This window comes from Heliangelus exortis, chromosome 11, assembly GCF_036169615.1.
Source record: "Heliangelus exortis chromosome 11, bHelExo1.hap1, whole genome shotgun sequence".
Taxonomy (NCBI): domain Eukaryota; kingdom Metazoa; phylum Chordata; class Aves; order Apodiformes; family Trochilidae; genus Heliangelus; species Heliangelus exortis.
In genome coordinates, this window is record NC_092432.1 from 2,808,496 (window position 1) to 2,824,965 (window position 16,470).

The window sequence follows — 16,470 nt, forward strand, 5'->3', positions numbered from 1 at the left end:
AGCCACACTGGGTACCACAGCTCCTGGTGGCAATTTTGGGCATGAGCAGAACCTGGAGTAGGAACACTGTGGTGTTTTTCCAGCAGACATCCTGTAGAAACAGGGATCCCAGACAGGGAAAGCAGCACGGGATTTAATTTCCATTAACCTCATGCACATGCAGACAGGGAGCCTGCTGCTTTTTAGCCCCATAAATCACCACCAAGGGCTTGACTTCATCAAGAAAAGAGAAAAAAAACTGCTTTTCACCTTGGCAAGAAAGTCCTGGGTGTTATGGGGGTAGTGACAGCTCTTCCTGCAGCAGCCCCCATCACTTGCCCCCTCAGCCCCAGCACCATCATGATTGGTATTTCTGTCCAAATATTCTCCTTTGCTCAGAAAAAAAAATAAATTATGATTTCAGAGTTTTTAATACTGGTTGATTTTGGGTTTTTTTTTTTATTAATTTTTTCCCTCTGATTCTTCTCCTTCTCCTCCAAGCCTTGAATTGTTTCAGGAGCAGCTCGTCCAAGGAAATTCTTGTCTCATACTGGACTTGAAACAGAAAGTCTAGTCAGGGACATCTGACATGCAGTGTTTTTGTGAGTAAATACCAGTGTCCATGAAGTCATTTCCCGGGGTTAGAAATGAGCTCACCCCTGGAACACTTTCTCTTCTTACCCAAAGTTCACAAGTCAAGCAGTGGTGCAGCTTTCATCCTTCTCATAAAAATAAAAATAAATTTAAAAAAAAAACAAAAAACCAACACAGCGTATGAAAGGACCCTGGGCATTTGCTGGGGGGCTGGGGAGGTGCCACCCTAAAATCACCCCCCTAATTCTTTTCGGGGAAAGGCAAAGGACCAAAACTCAGTGGGGAAAAAGCAGTCACCCAGCCCTGGCCACTCTGCCCAGCCTGCCAAGAGGGATGATAATTGCTGTTCCTTGTGGGGATAATCTGGGTCATCCTGTCTGTCCCCCTCCTGAAAGTCCTCATTTCAAGCAGAAACAAGGATGTCTCCTGCCCACCAGGCTCAATATTTTGGACAAGCTGTGTCTTTGGGTTTTTTCTTGGTGAAATAATGAGCTGGTTCTGGTTTGACTTCATATATTGGAGCCTGGCTGGAGCCCTTGCTGGTCAAAGCTCTTCTCCAAGGACTCATCAGACAGCAGTGCTGAGAAAAACGTGCTCAAACCTCCTGTAATTTCCATCTTTTAATACCCTGGCTGGTGCTCCTGGGCTTGCTGAACCCAGCACATCCCACTGGATGTCCAAGTCATGGACCCAGCTGGGATGGACACAAAAACAAGGAGATTGCTGGCAGGGGAGCTGAGACACCCAGAGCATCATTCCAAAAGGTTCTCCAAATTTACATCTTCCTCCACAGAGCAGCACCTCTTGGGCTCTTTCTTCCATCTTTCACCAGGACACCTTGACCAGCCCTCTCCTTCCCCATCTCTAAACTTAGACAAGACTGAAGGGTCAGTTTATCCCTCCAGACCCAACCCTGAGCTCCAGGGTTTTGGGATACAACCTGGATATATTCACCACCACTCCACCCAGGGTTCACCTCTCCAGCAGCAGCTTCCTTTCCTTGCTCAGGAAAACCCAGCCCAGGAGGATTTATTTGGAAAAGCTCTTCCAAGCCCTTGATCCTCTGATGCTCCTGTCCCCCCACAAACCAGGAGAAGCAGCCATGGGGCTGATGGAGGAGCCTTGGATCCCCTTTGACTCTGGCACACACTGACCCAGCCAGGGCTTTTGCTGCCCTAACTGGGTATTTTTCTTGAGCTGGAAGAAATGATGAAATCCCAATATTTTCACTGTGACTAACCCATGGAAGGGAACAACTTTCCCCTTGTTTTCAGATGGGTTTTAGTTGCTCTCCTTGTCTTTGCTTTTCGTGCCCTCTTTTATCCTTTATTTTTCTACTCCCTTTGGGTCAGGCCCATGGCAGTGCTCCAAGCATCAAACATCAAACATCCTCCTCTCTCCAGGCTCCCAAACTGGATTGTGTGCCCCAAGGCCATATTTTAGTGCTCCCTTCGGATGCTCCCTTCCAAACTCAAAGGTTGGTTTCCATCATTTCACTGGGGGAGAGGGGAGATGTTGGGAAAGCCAAGAGCCCAGTTTTCCAGGCTTAAAAGCACCCTTGGGCAAAATTTTCTGGGGACATGACTGCTTCTAGGGCAGGATCAGCAGCTCAGGGGGGGAGAGATACCATTAACGCCAAATTAAATGAGCCAGAGGAACATAATTTCTGCTCCCCATTTTTTTTATGAGCTCCTGCAAGAAACCTGCTCTGAGCCAAGCCTGTGAGACCCTGGGGTCCCTTTAGATGAGCATCAGTGCTGACATCTCCCCCCAGTTGGATTTGGGATCCTGGGGAGGTGTTTCTGGGAGGCAGCACTCAAGCTGATGCCAGGAACGTTGTGCTGAGTTTCTCTCAGGAAGGATTTATCTCCTCTGCAGCTTTCCCAGCCTCTTCCTGAGAGTTTTCATCTCAGCCAGACCATGCTGCTCTCCCCAGGAGGGCTGACAGCACTTCTCTTCACCCTGGCCCCACCAAAGACCCCTGTCCATGCTGCAGGTGTACACAGATTTACCCCCAGAGAAAGCTGGGGCAGTCACCACTGTCCCAGAGAAAGTCCTGGCAGGATTAGAGATCAGCTTTTCTGAGCTTGTCCTCATGACACTGCACGAGGTCGTGAGATATTTCACAGTTCCAGCCACCCCCATGTCCACAGGAACAGAATGGGAGGATGAGAGGACGCTGGAAGATTGTGGAGCTGAAACTCAGAGGTGAAGCAACCCCAAATACCCCAGCCCAGGCTCAGCTCCGTGTTGCTCAGTGCAATAATGAATCTGAACTCAATTAATATGTGATTAAATCCACAATCAGCTCCATCCTTTCCATGTTTTCATCCCAAGTAGTGGCTCATCCACATTCTAAAAAGCACCTTTTAACCTCCTGCTCTGCTTTCATTGCCACCACCACCACCTCTGCTCCAGCTTATGCAGCCTACGTGCTGTCCGTGCCATCCCTGGGGGGACAGGAGGACCCAAAAAAAAACCATGGAAGACCCAAACCTTCCCCTGCACACTCACAGGTCAGGCAGGATTTTGCTGGTATTTTTTTTAGGAAGAGCTGGCTGGTGCTGTGCCAGTGTGAATCAGCTGCAAACCTGCCCATCTCAACCTGGTTTACGGCAAGAAAACAGAGGAAGAAAAGGCAGAGATGAGAACAGGGACCACCATCCCCCAGGTGGGAGGCACAGCCTGGAGTGCACCCAAGCCCAAAGCTTTGCCTGTAAATAAGAGCAATAAATTAAGGACTTCCTCAGGAGCCATTAATTGCCCAAAGCCAACAAGTGCTTTGACACAGGATGGTCTTTGTCCACCAAAGCCTATCCAGAGCTAAAGCAAACAGTGGGTTGGAGCTCTGTTCCTGCCCTTCCTCCACTCTTTAAATGTCCCCATTGAGGCACAGCCCTAGCTGGGACCTGGCCATGTCCCCATCACACCCCAGATGTACCCTGTGACCACCTTGTTCCCGTCACCAATCTGAGGTTGTGCAATCACCTGAGCCCCGCCGCTGACCAACGCCTGCCCGCGGGATGTTCCCAGAAATTTTGGTGTCCTACTGGTACGTGGCACCAGGATCACCTCCCCGAGGAGTTCATGTTCCAGGCACAGGGCAGGGAGAGGCTGGGATGCGTGGCACTCATGGAGGGCTTGGGAATCATGGCCTTCCCCATCTTGCAGGGTTTCTGAGTGATCTGAATTTCCCTGGCTCAGCAATGTCATTAAAAAGGGATTTGCTGCTGAGACACTCCAGGTCTTCTCACAGCATCTCTCACCTCTGCTCTTCCAGGCTGGGATGGGGAAGGAGGTACCTCAGGGATAGAGATGACATCCAGGAGGGAAACCTTGGTGGGATCCATTGGTGCTCTGGGATATCCCAGTGACCAGCAAACCCTTCTCCAAGTGACATGGGGCTGGGTGTGGGCAGCAAGGATGCAGATAACACTCAGGTAACATCTATGCCCTGCAAAAGCACGAGAAGCCCTTTCCTTGACAGATGTGACCACAGAGCAGGGAAAAAACCCTTTCTACATGCCAGGGGGTCCAGTTGTGTTGTGCTGGTGCCAGCAGACATTTGGGGGCTCACTCTGGTTGGACCCCATAGCCACAGCCACTTGCCTGGCTCTTTCACACCTCCAGAAAAAGCCTTCCTGACCTCCAGAGCTAAAATTAACCTTCCCCTGGCTCCTGGCTTTCATGTTGTCCCCCCTCTGGGGTGATTTTTGCATCAGTTTCATAAACAATGTCCACGGAGCTGAGCACCTCGGATGCATGGGGGAGATTTTAAGCTCTTGAGCAAATCCTTTTGGTTGCAGGGAAAGGTTCGCTCGCTCCTTTTCTCCCAGCCACAGCCTGCAAATCCTCACCCGTGCAATAAAAACAAACTCCAGTAGTTCATTTTTTGGGCTCTTTTCCAAAGCTTTGAGGCAGCTGGAGGGTGATTTTGTGCTGATGAAGCGATGGAGAAGGGCTTAAGTGAAACAATATTGCGGTGGCTCCGAGGTTTGCCGGTGGTTCGGAGCTCAGAGTGAACCCCAGGGACCCACCACATCTCCAAATTCTCTTAAAAACCATGGAAATGGGCAGCCCGGCTCCTGGGAGAGCAAAACAGGATTTCAAAAACAACATTAGCCACCCCTGGAGCATGGCTGGAGAAGTGCCGGGAGCCAAGTGCTTAATGAAATCCCAGCTCCCAGCTCACCCTCCTAAACCACACAAACTTCCCCAAAGTGTCTGGGATGGAACAAAGTCATCAATCAAGTTATTTTAACTCCCATCTCCGTAAACAGAAGCGAGCCCAGAAACATGCAGCAGGGGAAAATAACAGTCAGCTCCCTTTGGTGGAGAGAAGGGGGTGAGGGAGGACAGGGGCAGGAGGGGAACTGAGCCTGGCCTCGCCCCCAAAGGGCATTTCAGGGAGCCCATGGAGCCCACGTGCAGCCCTGAGAGCAGCCCCACCACCCCTGCTGCCTGCCCTGCTTTCAGTGGTGGTCACTGTATCAAAATGGTGGGAGGCACAGGATGAGCATCACTGACCTGTTTTCCCTTGGATGTGAGAAAAGTGATGAAGGAAACCACGGAAGAGCATGGAGAGGAAGCTGATGTTGCACCATCCTTTTATCACCATTCTCTTGTGCTGCCCCATCCTCGACACTGGCTTGGGGGGAGCATGAAGCATGGCAGAGTTCACATGGATGTATTATGGCCTTGTAATTACACATTGGTGATGAAAGCATGGAAAAAATCCTAGGAGAGTCAGGCAGGTCACAAGGGGACTAATCCAGGAGAGGAATGCATCCGTAGGGCCATGGCTCTGCTGCGTTGATGGGTTGGGAAACACGAGCCTGGGACAGCTGAACCCACAGCCAAAAAGATGAGAGGTTTGCTCTGGGTTGCATCCTTTCCCACCAGCCAAGGTGCTACAAGTGATTGTCCTGGGCATGGGGCAGCACCTCCTTGTCCCCTCCATCACACAGGTTGTCTGCACCTCGTGTGGACAGAAAGCAGCTGAGCATCTCCTGGAGACCCGGTGGCAGCCAGTGGTGCTCAGCCCTGGAAACATCTGGGGTTCTGCTTGTTCTGCTCCCATCCATCAGCCTCATGCTGGAGCTGCAGCAAGGGATGGCAAAGCCAAGAGAGATTACACAACTGGATTGTTCCAGAGACCTGGTTTTCTGCACTAACTCACATGTCTTAGACCTACTCCTGAAGCCACACACGTGTCTCCTGCAGGAGCCACGCTGGGAAGGAGACACCTCTGCTAAGGAGGCTGCAAAACCCTATGTAGAAATACCTGTGGCTGCACTGGGCTGGAGCTAACACCTGGTTTCCATAGCATAAAGAATAAATTCTTTTGCCTTTTGCAGAAAAGTCCTTTATCCTGCAGCACAACCCATGGAAATCAGTGCCAACACGTGCCAAGCAGCCGGTGGGACCCGAGCCACTGGCCGAGCACCAGCGTGGTGCCAGGGACAGCCTGGCCACAGCAATCTGGAGAAGATTAATTCCTTACTCCCAAACTAAGCGCCTTTCCCACATTTTATCCCCATCCAGGGCCAGGAACTGTGGCTGAGCTCCATGTTTACCTTGCAGACCCAGGCCCTCTGTCCTGCTGGGTCCTCCTTGCCCACCGGATGAATATTCTGCCACGCTTTGGCCCACCTCAGCTGTTTTTTTCCTTCTTCCTCATAAACACAAACAGGACCCAGTGCAGGCCAGAGCCAATTATATTTTATGTGACACCTTGATGGATGTTCCTCTCACACAGCTCCCTCTGGCACTGGGGCTGGCAGGAATTACTAAGAGGCAGCCCAGGACACAGCCGGCACATCCCGCTGGCCCCTGGCTGCCCCAACACCCATCCCCATCCCTCTGGGATGCTCCACACACTTTGGCACCTGGTTCCTGCAGCAAACCATCCCTAGGGTGCAGGGACCATGGGGAATAACCTCACACGTGTCTTCATGCAACTCCCAGGAGCCCCAAGCCAGGACCAGCTGCCACGAGTTACAGGGGAAGAAGGAAGCTGCAGAGGGAGGAAGGTCCTGGGAGGGTGAAGCCAACTTGGAAGACTTTGTAAGGGATCCAAGGGGTCTCATCTCACCACGGCTCTTGAAAACATCTGTTTGCAAACATCTGTCTGCAAAACGTGCCCCTGCACCACCCCAGGTGTCCAAACCACACACCCAGCTTTGTCCCATGGCCTCACATCCCTGCAACGTCCTCATGTCACCCCTGCCAGAGCCAGCACAGGGGACAGAGATGAGTGGGCAGCATGGGGGTCAGCACCCAGCCAAGTCCTGCCCCATGCTTGAGAAACATGGAACCCCAAAGCCAATACCATGCAGGTACCAAAATTTGTACTGGACCAGGCAAGAGCAAAAAAATACCCTCAAAAATCATTGTGCTGTGTGCCTGTCTGCTGTTATTACACCTTGAGCACTCAGAGGCACCTATTTGGGATCCAGACCCAGGGACAACCCTGAACAGTGATGGTGCTGGGACATGGTCCCCACACTGGGATACAGTCCCTACACCAGGGCATGGTGTGCACACTGGGATGTGGTCCCCACAATCAGGACGTGGTACCCACACTGGATGTGATCCCCACCCCAGGACATGATGCCATGCTGGGACATGATGCTCACAACCAGAACACAGTGCCCACAGTTGACATGAGCCCCTCACTGGGACACAGCGCCCACACTGTCTGTGACCCCCACACCAGGATGTGGTGCCCACACTGGATGTGATCCCCACCCCAGGACATGATGCCCATGCTGGGACATGATGCTCACAACCAGGACACAGTGCCCACAGTTGACGTGACCCCCCCACTGGGACACAGTGCCCACACTGGATGTGATCCCCACCTCAGGACATGATGCCCATGCTGGGACATGATGCTCACAACCAGGACACAGTGCCCACACTGGCTGTGACCTCCACACCAGGACGTGGTGCCCACACTGGGTGTGATCCCCACCCCAGGACATGATGCCCATGCTGGGACATGATGCTCACAACCAGGACATGGTGCCCAGAGTTGATGTGACCCTCACCTCAGGACATGATGCCATGCTGGGACATGATGCTCACAACCAGGACACGGTGCCCACACTGGCTGTGACCCCCACACCAGGACGTGGTGCCCACACCACAACATGGTACCCACACTGGGATGTGGTACCCACACTGGCTGTGATCCCCACCCCAGGACATGCTGCCCATGCTGGGACACAGTGCTCACAGCCAGGACATGGTGCCCACAGTTGATGTGACCCCCAGACCAGGACGTGGTGCCCACACTGGATGTGATCCCCACCCCAGGACATGCTGGGACATGATGCTCACGACCAGGACACAGTGCCCACAGTTGACATGACCCCCCCACCGGGACACAGTGCCCACACTGGCTGTGATCCCCACACCGGGACATGATGCCCACACCAGGAACATCCCTCCCACCCCCCCTCCGCCCTGCCCTGCCCCTCCGTGGCATCCCCCCCCCCCCAATCCCCGGCAGTTCCGCGGCGGGTCAGTGTTTACCGTCACCTTGTTACGGGATTATTCAGCCTGCGGTTTCCTCGCTCGTCCCATCTGTTTGTGCTGCCTGCCGGTGGCTCGCTGCCACCCCCCGAGCTGCACGCCGGGCTATATAAGCGCCCTCGCCGCCGGGGCTGCGGGGAGGTTCGGCGGCAGCGCAGGAGCTTTGGGTAAGCTGCATTTTTCCCCTCTTTTCTCTTCTTCCCAACCCGCTGCAAATCCCTTCACCCGCTGCGGACAAGCCCTTGGCCTCCCCCCCCCTCCCCCGGACCGCAGCGGGGTTCGGCGGTGAGAGGACGGAACTCTCCTTTAATTGGGTTTTTTTCGGTTTTTTTTTGTATGGGCTTGGGTTTGTTTTCTTTTTTTTTCCGCAAATCTGCTGAGTTTTCCCCCGTCGTTACAGCTGGAGGGGGTGTAATTTTGCAGTGTGATTAAGGCGGAGTAATTAAGAGCGGCTGTAATTGAAAGTGAGGTGGAAATTAATTGATGGGCGGATGAAGGAGCGGGCTGGGAAACATCGGGGGAGGGGGAAACACACGCGGGTTTCCGTGTCCCGCTTCTCCCCTCCTCGTCCCAGCTGATGGGATTGGGGTGGGGGAATTTGGGGAGACGGTGCTTTGCTCCCAGGGGTTCTTTGATCCCCTTCATCCCAGCCCACCTCCCCCAGCCCCCTTTAGAGAGGGGATGTGGGGATACCAAACCCTTCAGCTATTGGGATCTGGCTGGTCAAGCCTCCTATTTCCCAGCTTCTGGTGTCCCGGGGAATGAAGGGGACACATCCACCCCAAACTCTGAACAAGTCCCAGCCAGCTCCCAAAATAGCCACCCGAGTGGGAAACAGGCTTTCAGCCTGGATTAATTTTTCTTGGTTATTGTCTGGCTGGGAGTTCACAGCCCCACGGTGAGCCCACAGAACACCACTCATGTGTTGCTTGTTATTTTTGCTTGACTGGGATTTGCTGAGCCATAATCAAAGTATTTCCCAGTCCCACATTCCCCGGGCTCCAAGGGGATGGTTTAATACCCTGTACAAATAACTGGGTGTTCTCACTGCTGGCTGCTCTTTGTCAGCCTCGTTTTATGGGGAAACTGAGGCACTTTTCCCCTGTCCCCTTTGAGTTCATTAATTTTGCCTGCATAAAAGAAAGCACCTGGAATTCCAGCTGGTGTCACTTGGGATAACACCAGCTCTGTGGGTACCTTCAGAAATTAAAATACCTGAATGCTGGAGGCTGAGGGGCTCACTTAAAATCTGAAGTCACTGGGCTGGAGAAGAGCAGCACAAAAGCCTCAGTTCCTCATCTCTGCCTGCAGAAAAAGGAAAATATTTGGCTCCTTGCTCACATTTGCAGCAAAGGCTTGGCTTGTATATGGGATTTTCTGCTTTCAGGACCACCACCACCACCCCCTGCCACGCTGCTGGGACATGCTGGGATGCTCTCCTCCCACTGTGCCCAGTTTGCAGGCAGAGGGATGGAGATGTGGAGATGTTCCTGCTGGTGTGGGGGGCAGAGTGGGGTGCCAGGGGGGCCGCAGAGCTGCGTGGGCTGTGAGAACATCCCTGCAGAAGTATTTAGGCTGTTAAAAGAAGCTTTCAGGAGATGTCATTACAAAGCAGAGCTCTGCAGAACAGATTTGGGCTCTGAAGTGACAGCAAGAAGCTGAGGGGATGGGAGTGCAGAGGTGGAGCCCTTGCTGCTCCCCCCAGGGGGTGAGTGGGGGGCTGGCTGGGGATGGGTGAGGACAAGCAGCCTCTCAGCATGGTTTGGACTGGTTCAGCCTGGGAGCAGATTCCTGAAGGTGGCAGGACCCTATGTGAGACTTGACACAGCTGGGCTTGTCTCCACAGCTCTGGGGAAGGTGTGAGACAGCTGAGGATACCCCAAGAGGTCCTTGGACACCCCTGGAGACAACGATGATCACCACAAAAGGATTAATCCTCCTCCTACTACTCCTGGGAGCCACGTCCATTTTAGGTGAAGGTTAAACATTTCTATTCCCATCACCCTGCTGTCCCCTGCCCGTGGGCACGCTGGTGGCATGAGGACACATCCACCAGTGGCTGCTGAGCCAGCAGATATGGGCCCAACATCAATGCCAGGTGCTGATCTGGATCAGTGTGGTTTTTACCTGACCAAACCACAGCCTGTCCAGCCCCCAGGGCATGACCAAAGCCTGAGTGCAAGCCAAGCAGCCTCTGGCTGACCTGGGATGAGCCCTTCTGCTCACTGGCTGTGGTGGGACCATCTCTGCCTGCACCCCACTCCCATCCTGGCTCCCCTCTGCTCCAAGCAGACCCCCCTGGCTGGTGCCTTACCCATCACCCAAGCACAAAGCATCTCCAACCTTCCAGCAGAGCCCTCAGGAAGCAGTGACATGGCTCTTCTCCAGGAGAAGATGCTTGGGAGCAGCAGGACCTGTCCACTGCTGGCTCTGGTGGGTCACACATACCAAAGTGCTGAGCAATAAGCAACCTGCCTCTCTGCTGTGCTGGGGCTTGAAGAGAAAACCTGTCTGCAGGCTCTCTGGATTTGTTTTCTGAGGCAATAGAGGAATTTTGTCTTGAAGTGCTCTGGCTGGATGCCCAGGGACAAGAATAGGGAGAGTCAATTTGTTGCCAGGGTGGTGGCCAGAAGTCCTGCTGAGCTTCCAGGAGCTGGGTGCAGCTGAGTGCTGGTGCTGGGAAGCTTCAGCTTAGTACCCCAGTTTAAACAGGACCTGTCCTAGCAAGCACCCCAAGGACCAGCCATGACCACCAACTCCCCTTGGGCACCTGGGTGGCCAGCAAGTGCAGAAACCAACACACATCCCATAGCCACAACCAACCTCATGCATCTTGGGTTCATTTCTTCCCAGGCAGGGAGAGACAGGTTGTGTTTTCTATCTCCACCTGTAAAAAGATTATTTGATCTGAGTTGCTGCAACACAGGAAACACAAAAAAGTTTTTCTTGGGTGATAAGGGAAGTGGCAAATCTTCATCATACCTGAACCACAGTGATGCTGTGGGACATCTCCTGCACTGCATCACATAGGAGCTCAAACCAGCAGCTTTAACCAGCCAGATTCTAAAGGGAAATCTTAAAAAAAAAAAAAAAAAAAAGCCTAAGAATGCCCATGCCCTTGAATTTGTTTAATTTAATCTCTCATTTATTGACTCTCAGGTCAAAGGCTTCTGAGACCAGCCCTCAGCAGGATCCAGATAGAACAGAAAACCTTCAGCCCGCTGGCAACGCTCAGCTTGGAGAGTAAGTTCTTGTTATTTCCCAGCTGAGGGTCCTTCCCTCACCAGAACAAGGGGTGTCTGCACCCTTATTCTCTTTTTTTTTTTCAGCTTTAACATACAACCAAACAGTATTATTTGAGTAGATGAGGACATTTAGGCAATGGAATAAACGTTAATCATCTGTGACCTCCTGTAGGGTTTTGGCTAATGCTGACACAGGCTGTTGGCTCCTCTCCTGGAAAAGTGAAGGTCAAGTGTGTGACCACAGCCCTGACTCCTGCAGGAGGCACGTGAGGGTTGGGAGGGCCAGGAGAGACCAGGGATGGGCAAGCACATGCTCCAACCTGCCTTTCCCCTGCCCAGCCTGTCCCCACACCCAGAGCAGTTGGTGACACTGTTTCTTTAGGATTAAAACTCATGGGACATTAACGACAGCTCTGATTAATCCCCAGGAGATACCCTAACCCCTCAAGCTTTACTACCCAGTGCTCAGGATTTAAATTCCAGTGGGTACTGAAAGGGCTGGACGTGCTGATGCCATAGCTGAGGGATTAGGGGACTTTCCCAGCCTCCCAGCTAAGAGAGCTGCTGGGGAGAATCAGAGCACTGAAAACATGGACACTCAGAGAAAGGCCTCTTCTGCCCACTGAGGAATTTTTAGGAAAATTACCAGGAACGTTGTTTTCCCCTCAAAGTGGACAGCACAAGGCAGTGATGCTGAGGCTGGGGAGGAGAGGAGGAGGTGACTCTGCTTCTCTAGGGAGAAATAAAGCAAAATATTGCGGTTTTGGCCGATACAATTGGTCAAAGAAAGAAAAAGAAAGCATCTGCCCTTCGCAGCACTGAGCTGTAAACTCAGTTTTTGCCTCCAGGAGAGGGTATGCCAGACCTGTTGGGTTGAACAGCTGGGCTGGGGGCATCCAGGCTGGTGGGAGGGACTGGTGCTGGGCTGGGCAGACAAACCCTGCCCAAACTTATCCTCTGCCCACAGGTGTGAGGAGCACCTCTCGCTGGAGAGACCCGAGCTTCAGCTACGTCAGACGCAGTACGTTCCGCTGCCCGGTCCCTGGGGGTAGCCCCATCCCTCCCCACATCCCTGCCAGCCCTCGAGCCCCTCAGCTTCTCTCCCATCCTCTGCTTTCTGCTTTTCCTGCTGTCAAAGTGCTGCATTTTCCTCCATGCAATTCCTCTGCTCCATCCCTCCCATCACCAGCCCCGCAGATTAAAGCGGCCGATCCCAAACACCTTTAGGGTCTTAGAGACCCCACTTCAAGCTGTTCCACATTGAATTTTTTGCTCAGGGCAAGTGCAGAGGGGTTATTTATCCATGTGCTACCTGGGAAGGGGCTAATGATTCCAAGCCCACCTCCTCCTGAATCCCCCAGATTGCTAAATAAGGTCTATGGATGTGCCAGTTGGATGCTGCACTGGAGATGCCAACAAGATTAAAAACTCACCCCTCTAAGCCAAGCATTTGTTCCAAACCAGACAGGAAGCTTCCGTGGCTGCTCTCATTTAAACTGTCTTTTCCAGCCACCTGCTTTTGTAAGCCAGGGGTTTGTTTTCAACTCTCACTACACAAATAGTCCAGTCATGTGCCTGTCTGTCTTTCTAGGAAACAACCCGACCTGATTTGCTACAAATTGGGTGGAAGAGTAGGTGTGGGAGATGACAGGGCACGTATCTCCAAGAAACCTCATTTTTAGAAGCTTTAGTCACAAGTGCATCCTCAGAAACATTATTAGAACACTGCCACTTCAAAGAAACCCAAACCACAGACTTGGAGTGGATCTCATCCATTCAAAGCAGCTTAAATTAATACCATATAGTAGTGTGGTTAAAGAAATTCCTTTATTAATCTAAACTGCATATTAAACTCTCAATAAAACCTCCTTGGGCTTTACAAATTAGCTGCCCCCTGGCATGCTCAGCCTGCTCAGTAGCATCTTTAGATCCTGTTTGCACCCAGTAAAACTGGTGCTCACAATGGGACACACACTTCCCCTACAGAGAACATATGTTGAAGTATGGTTAAAGATACTGAACATGAGCATACCAACAATTTCACCCTCTTTTTCTTTTTTTCTATAACCACATTTGAAATGCAGGAGAGGCCTCAGACAGCATTGAACCGACAATGTGCGTTTGATTTCCTTTAAGCCAAAGTTATTCAACACTAAACATGAGCTGCCTGCACTTTGCTCCCCTCCAGCTCATCTTAATCATCCTGAATTTGGTGGCCTGCGGGGAATTAGATCAGAAGCATTCAGGAGCCTTCTCATGCTTTGTTTCCCAGCTCCCTGACCACGCTTTGAGTTTGTTTAATCCCCGTGGTGCGCAGCGTCCGAACGCGGATCCCGTTTTGGGGCAGCTTTACGTGTAACTGTGCGTCTCAGTAACCCCCCCCTGATGTTATTCAAGGTCCCCTGATGCAAGATTCAAAAAGGTATTTGTCTCCATGGTCGAAATGGAGCGAGTGCTCAGGAAAGTGTGGCCAAACCGGTGTGCAGAAGCGTACCAGATCCTGCCTAGCTGAGCGCCTCTGGGGCGTGCACTGTAATGAAGCAACTGAGGAAGGGCGGCTCTGCATTGGACATGTTTGCTCAGGTGCTCCTCTAACCTCACTTATGGGCAGGGGATGATGTCCTGACCTCACCACCCTGTCCCTTGGGCTGTCCCTTGGCTGTCCCTTTGCCAGCTTGCTCTCCCTCCCCCGAAATTTCGTGATGCCGGCGCCGTCCTGAGAGGGGTTGGAGAGTATTAAGGGTGCAGAGCAAGGGGTTTTATAGCCCAGCAGCAAGATAAGGGTGGGATCCAGATATGGGGAACCATTAGGGCCCCATAAAGATCCTGGGGATGTAGGGACAATCTCATTAATCTTGTTAAAACAGCAGCTCTCAAGGTGGAGTCAGCAATTGAAGGCAGCTGCACTCTCCAGGCAGGAGATGAGCTGGGAATATCAAATTGCCACAGCTCCTGTTGAAGGGGCTTGTAATTAATGATATTATTCTTATAATCCCCTTTAAGGCATATAATTCTGAAAGCAGTCGACATTTTCTCCAAGAAAAACGTTTGATGTTTTCCTTGATTTTTTCCGTTAAAAAAAAATCAAGTAGCTCCTGTACAGGGATGCTCTGTGATTGTTAAAAGAATGATCAGAGCCCTTGCCTTGGAAAGAGACAGATTATGATTTAGGAATAAGCACTACAGGTAATGAAAATGTCTCAGAATCACTGCTTGGGATTTGTTAAACCCATTGGGTAATGCTCCTCTGGCAATTAACCTACACCCTGCCCACGCCAGGGTGCCACTGAATAAGGGGAGAGAACTTTTAAGATAGATCAAAGTCACAACTTTTGGGCATGAGTCGGTTATAGAAACCTAGAAAGTCGCAGAACCTTGGATTTGCAATTTTGCCAGGGTTGAGCTAAGAGCTCACAAGATGATTTGGATTCAAATTTCCCTGAAATTCAGTCCCTGGGGGAAGGTAAATAACAGTTCCTAGCTGTAATTATATCCACGTGGCTGCTTTCTACTAATTGTCAGGTTGAGAATGACATCCTCCCTGTGTTTCTAACACGCAGCTGTTGATAATCAGTGGAAATATGTTTTGGATCCAACTTATTCCTTATGCAGTATCTGCCTTATTGCATCTAAATTAAAAGCAGACCCGAGCCCGTGCCGTGAGCGTTACGGGGCCTCGGGGCTGCTTTCTGACCTGCCTGCCTCTCCTCCAGCCTGCAACATCTCCTGCCCCATGGGTCGTGTCAATGCTGACTGTGATGCCTGCATGTGTGAGGATACCACCCTGCATGGGAAGGTCTCTCTCGAGGATGGGTCTCCTGCTGCTGATGCCAGAGTCTACCTGCAAGCCAAGAAACTGAAGCTGTTGACAATGGCTGATAACAGGGGCATGTTTAGGATCCCAGGGGTTTGCCCTGATGGCAAAAACACCCTGAAAATAAAGAAAGCCAAATATGCAACCTCGACTGTAACCATCCCTGAGAGCACCAGAAGAAACCTGGGGATCCAAGTGAAGCTGCAACGATCAGGTAGCCCCAAGGAGGGGGAGGTATGGGAGGCTTTAGGCAGTAATGGGGGAAAAAAGCTCCATGATTTTAGGAGTAACAAGATGGCCTTTTCCTCCTCCTGCAGGCAAACCTTACGTTTTCAGGAGCCCAGAGGACAAAGCCAGGAGAGTGGGACAGAGTGTATCACTCTGCTGTGAGGCCCTTGGGAGCCCGAGCCCTGATCGCTACCTCTGGTAAGGAACTTGAGTCTGATCACACACAAGTCCTGTTCTGAGCCACAGATTCAGTTTGTATCTCCTTACCATCTCCATAAAGGTGGTTTTTTTTTTTTTAGCTCTAAACCAGCTAAATACGCCAAGAACTGATGGCTGTGAGTGATGATTTCCTTGAAATTCCTAGAGCTAGTGTTTCTCACAGGTGTGGTAATCTCATCTGCAGAGGGATTTCCCGGGAAAAAACAGACAAATAAGAGTCTGAAAAACCACAGCAGGCCCAACTGGCAGCTCTGCCTGCCTGCCAGCCACCCAGCAGCCACACCAAGTGCTGCCAGGGGAAGGGGAGTAACTTTTAGGTGACACCATCTAGCCAGAATACAAACGGGGAAACTGAGGCAAGAGGAGAGGTCCAGATGGCAGGGTACAGGATGAGGCCATCACTCTGCTCCTGCCCGATGGTCAGCAGTGCTCTTAACTGCTTGCCTCTTCCTGGCAGGTACCACAATGGTTCACTGCTGGATCCCTCCTCATACAAATATAGAAACAACCTGATTCTGAAGAACCTGAACAGAGACCAGGCTGGAGAGTATTTCTGCAAGGCCAGCAGTGCCGGGGGGTCAGCCAAGTCCCGTCCTGCCAAGCTTACTGTCATAGGTAAGAGAAAATGTGCCTGGTGCTCTCCAGGCAGCTGGGGAGGTGGTGGGGTGCAGAAGCCAGAAATCATGGAAAGAAAAATCGCAGGAAAAACATTTGGGGTTTACTTCATGCATCCGTTAGCAGATAAGTTTGCATGAGCTGGTTGTGAACCAGAAGCTCTCTCCAAGCTGGAGCTCTGGATTGCAGGTGACCTGCCAAGCTCAATCTGCTGCTTTCAGCAGATTTCTCGCTGTA

The 16,470-nt window shown here is 51.7% G+C and overlaps 1 protein-coding gene and 1 long non-coding RNA gene across 4 annotated transcripts in view; one reads left to right on the forward strand and one right to left on the reverse strand.

The window, feature by feature from the left end:
• On the reverse strand, nt 1–10,939 carry LOC139800764 (uncharacterized). Its single transcript, XR_011727910.1, has 3 exons — nt 10,427–10,939; nt 9,328–9,417; nt 1–5,673 (listed from the first exon to the last, which is right to left on the reverse strand). It is a non-coding gene; the product is annotated as an uncharacterized lncRNA (long non-coding RNA).
• Nucleotides 8,130–16,470, forward strand: part of CILP (cartilage intermediate layer protein) — an 11,761-nt gene continuing 3,420 nt past the window's right edge. Inside the window, exons 1-8 of one of the 3 annotated variants that reach the window (XM_071754173.1) lie at nt 8,130–8,279; nt 9,959–10,085; nt 11,272–11,355; nt 12,325–12,378; nt 13,755–13,940; nt 15,071–15,385; nt 15,489–15,597; nt 16,076–16,233. In XM_071754173.1, the coding sequence (XP_071610274.1) occupies nt 10,025–10,085; nt 11,272–11,355; nt 12,325–12,378; nt 13,755–13,940; nt 15,071–15,385; nt 15,489–15,597; nt 16,076–16,233 (967 nt within the window). In that variant the 5' untranslated portion in view covers nt 8,130–8,279; nt 9,959–10,024. The remainder of the gene's footprint in view (nt 8,280–9,958; nt 10,086–11,271; nt 11,356–12,324; nt 12,379–13,754; nt 13,941–15,070; nt 15,386–15,488; nt 15,598–16,075; nt 16,234–16,470) is intronic. The other 2 variants (XM_071754174.1, XM_071754175.1) reach the window with 2 other exon arrangements.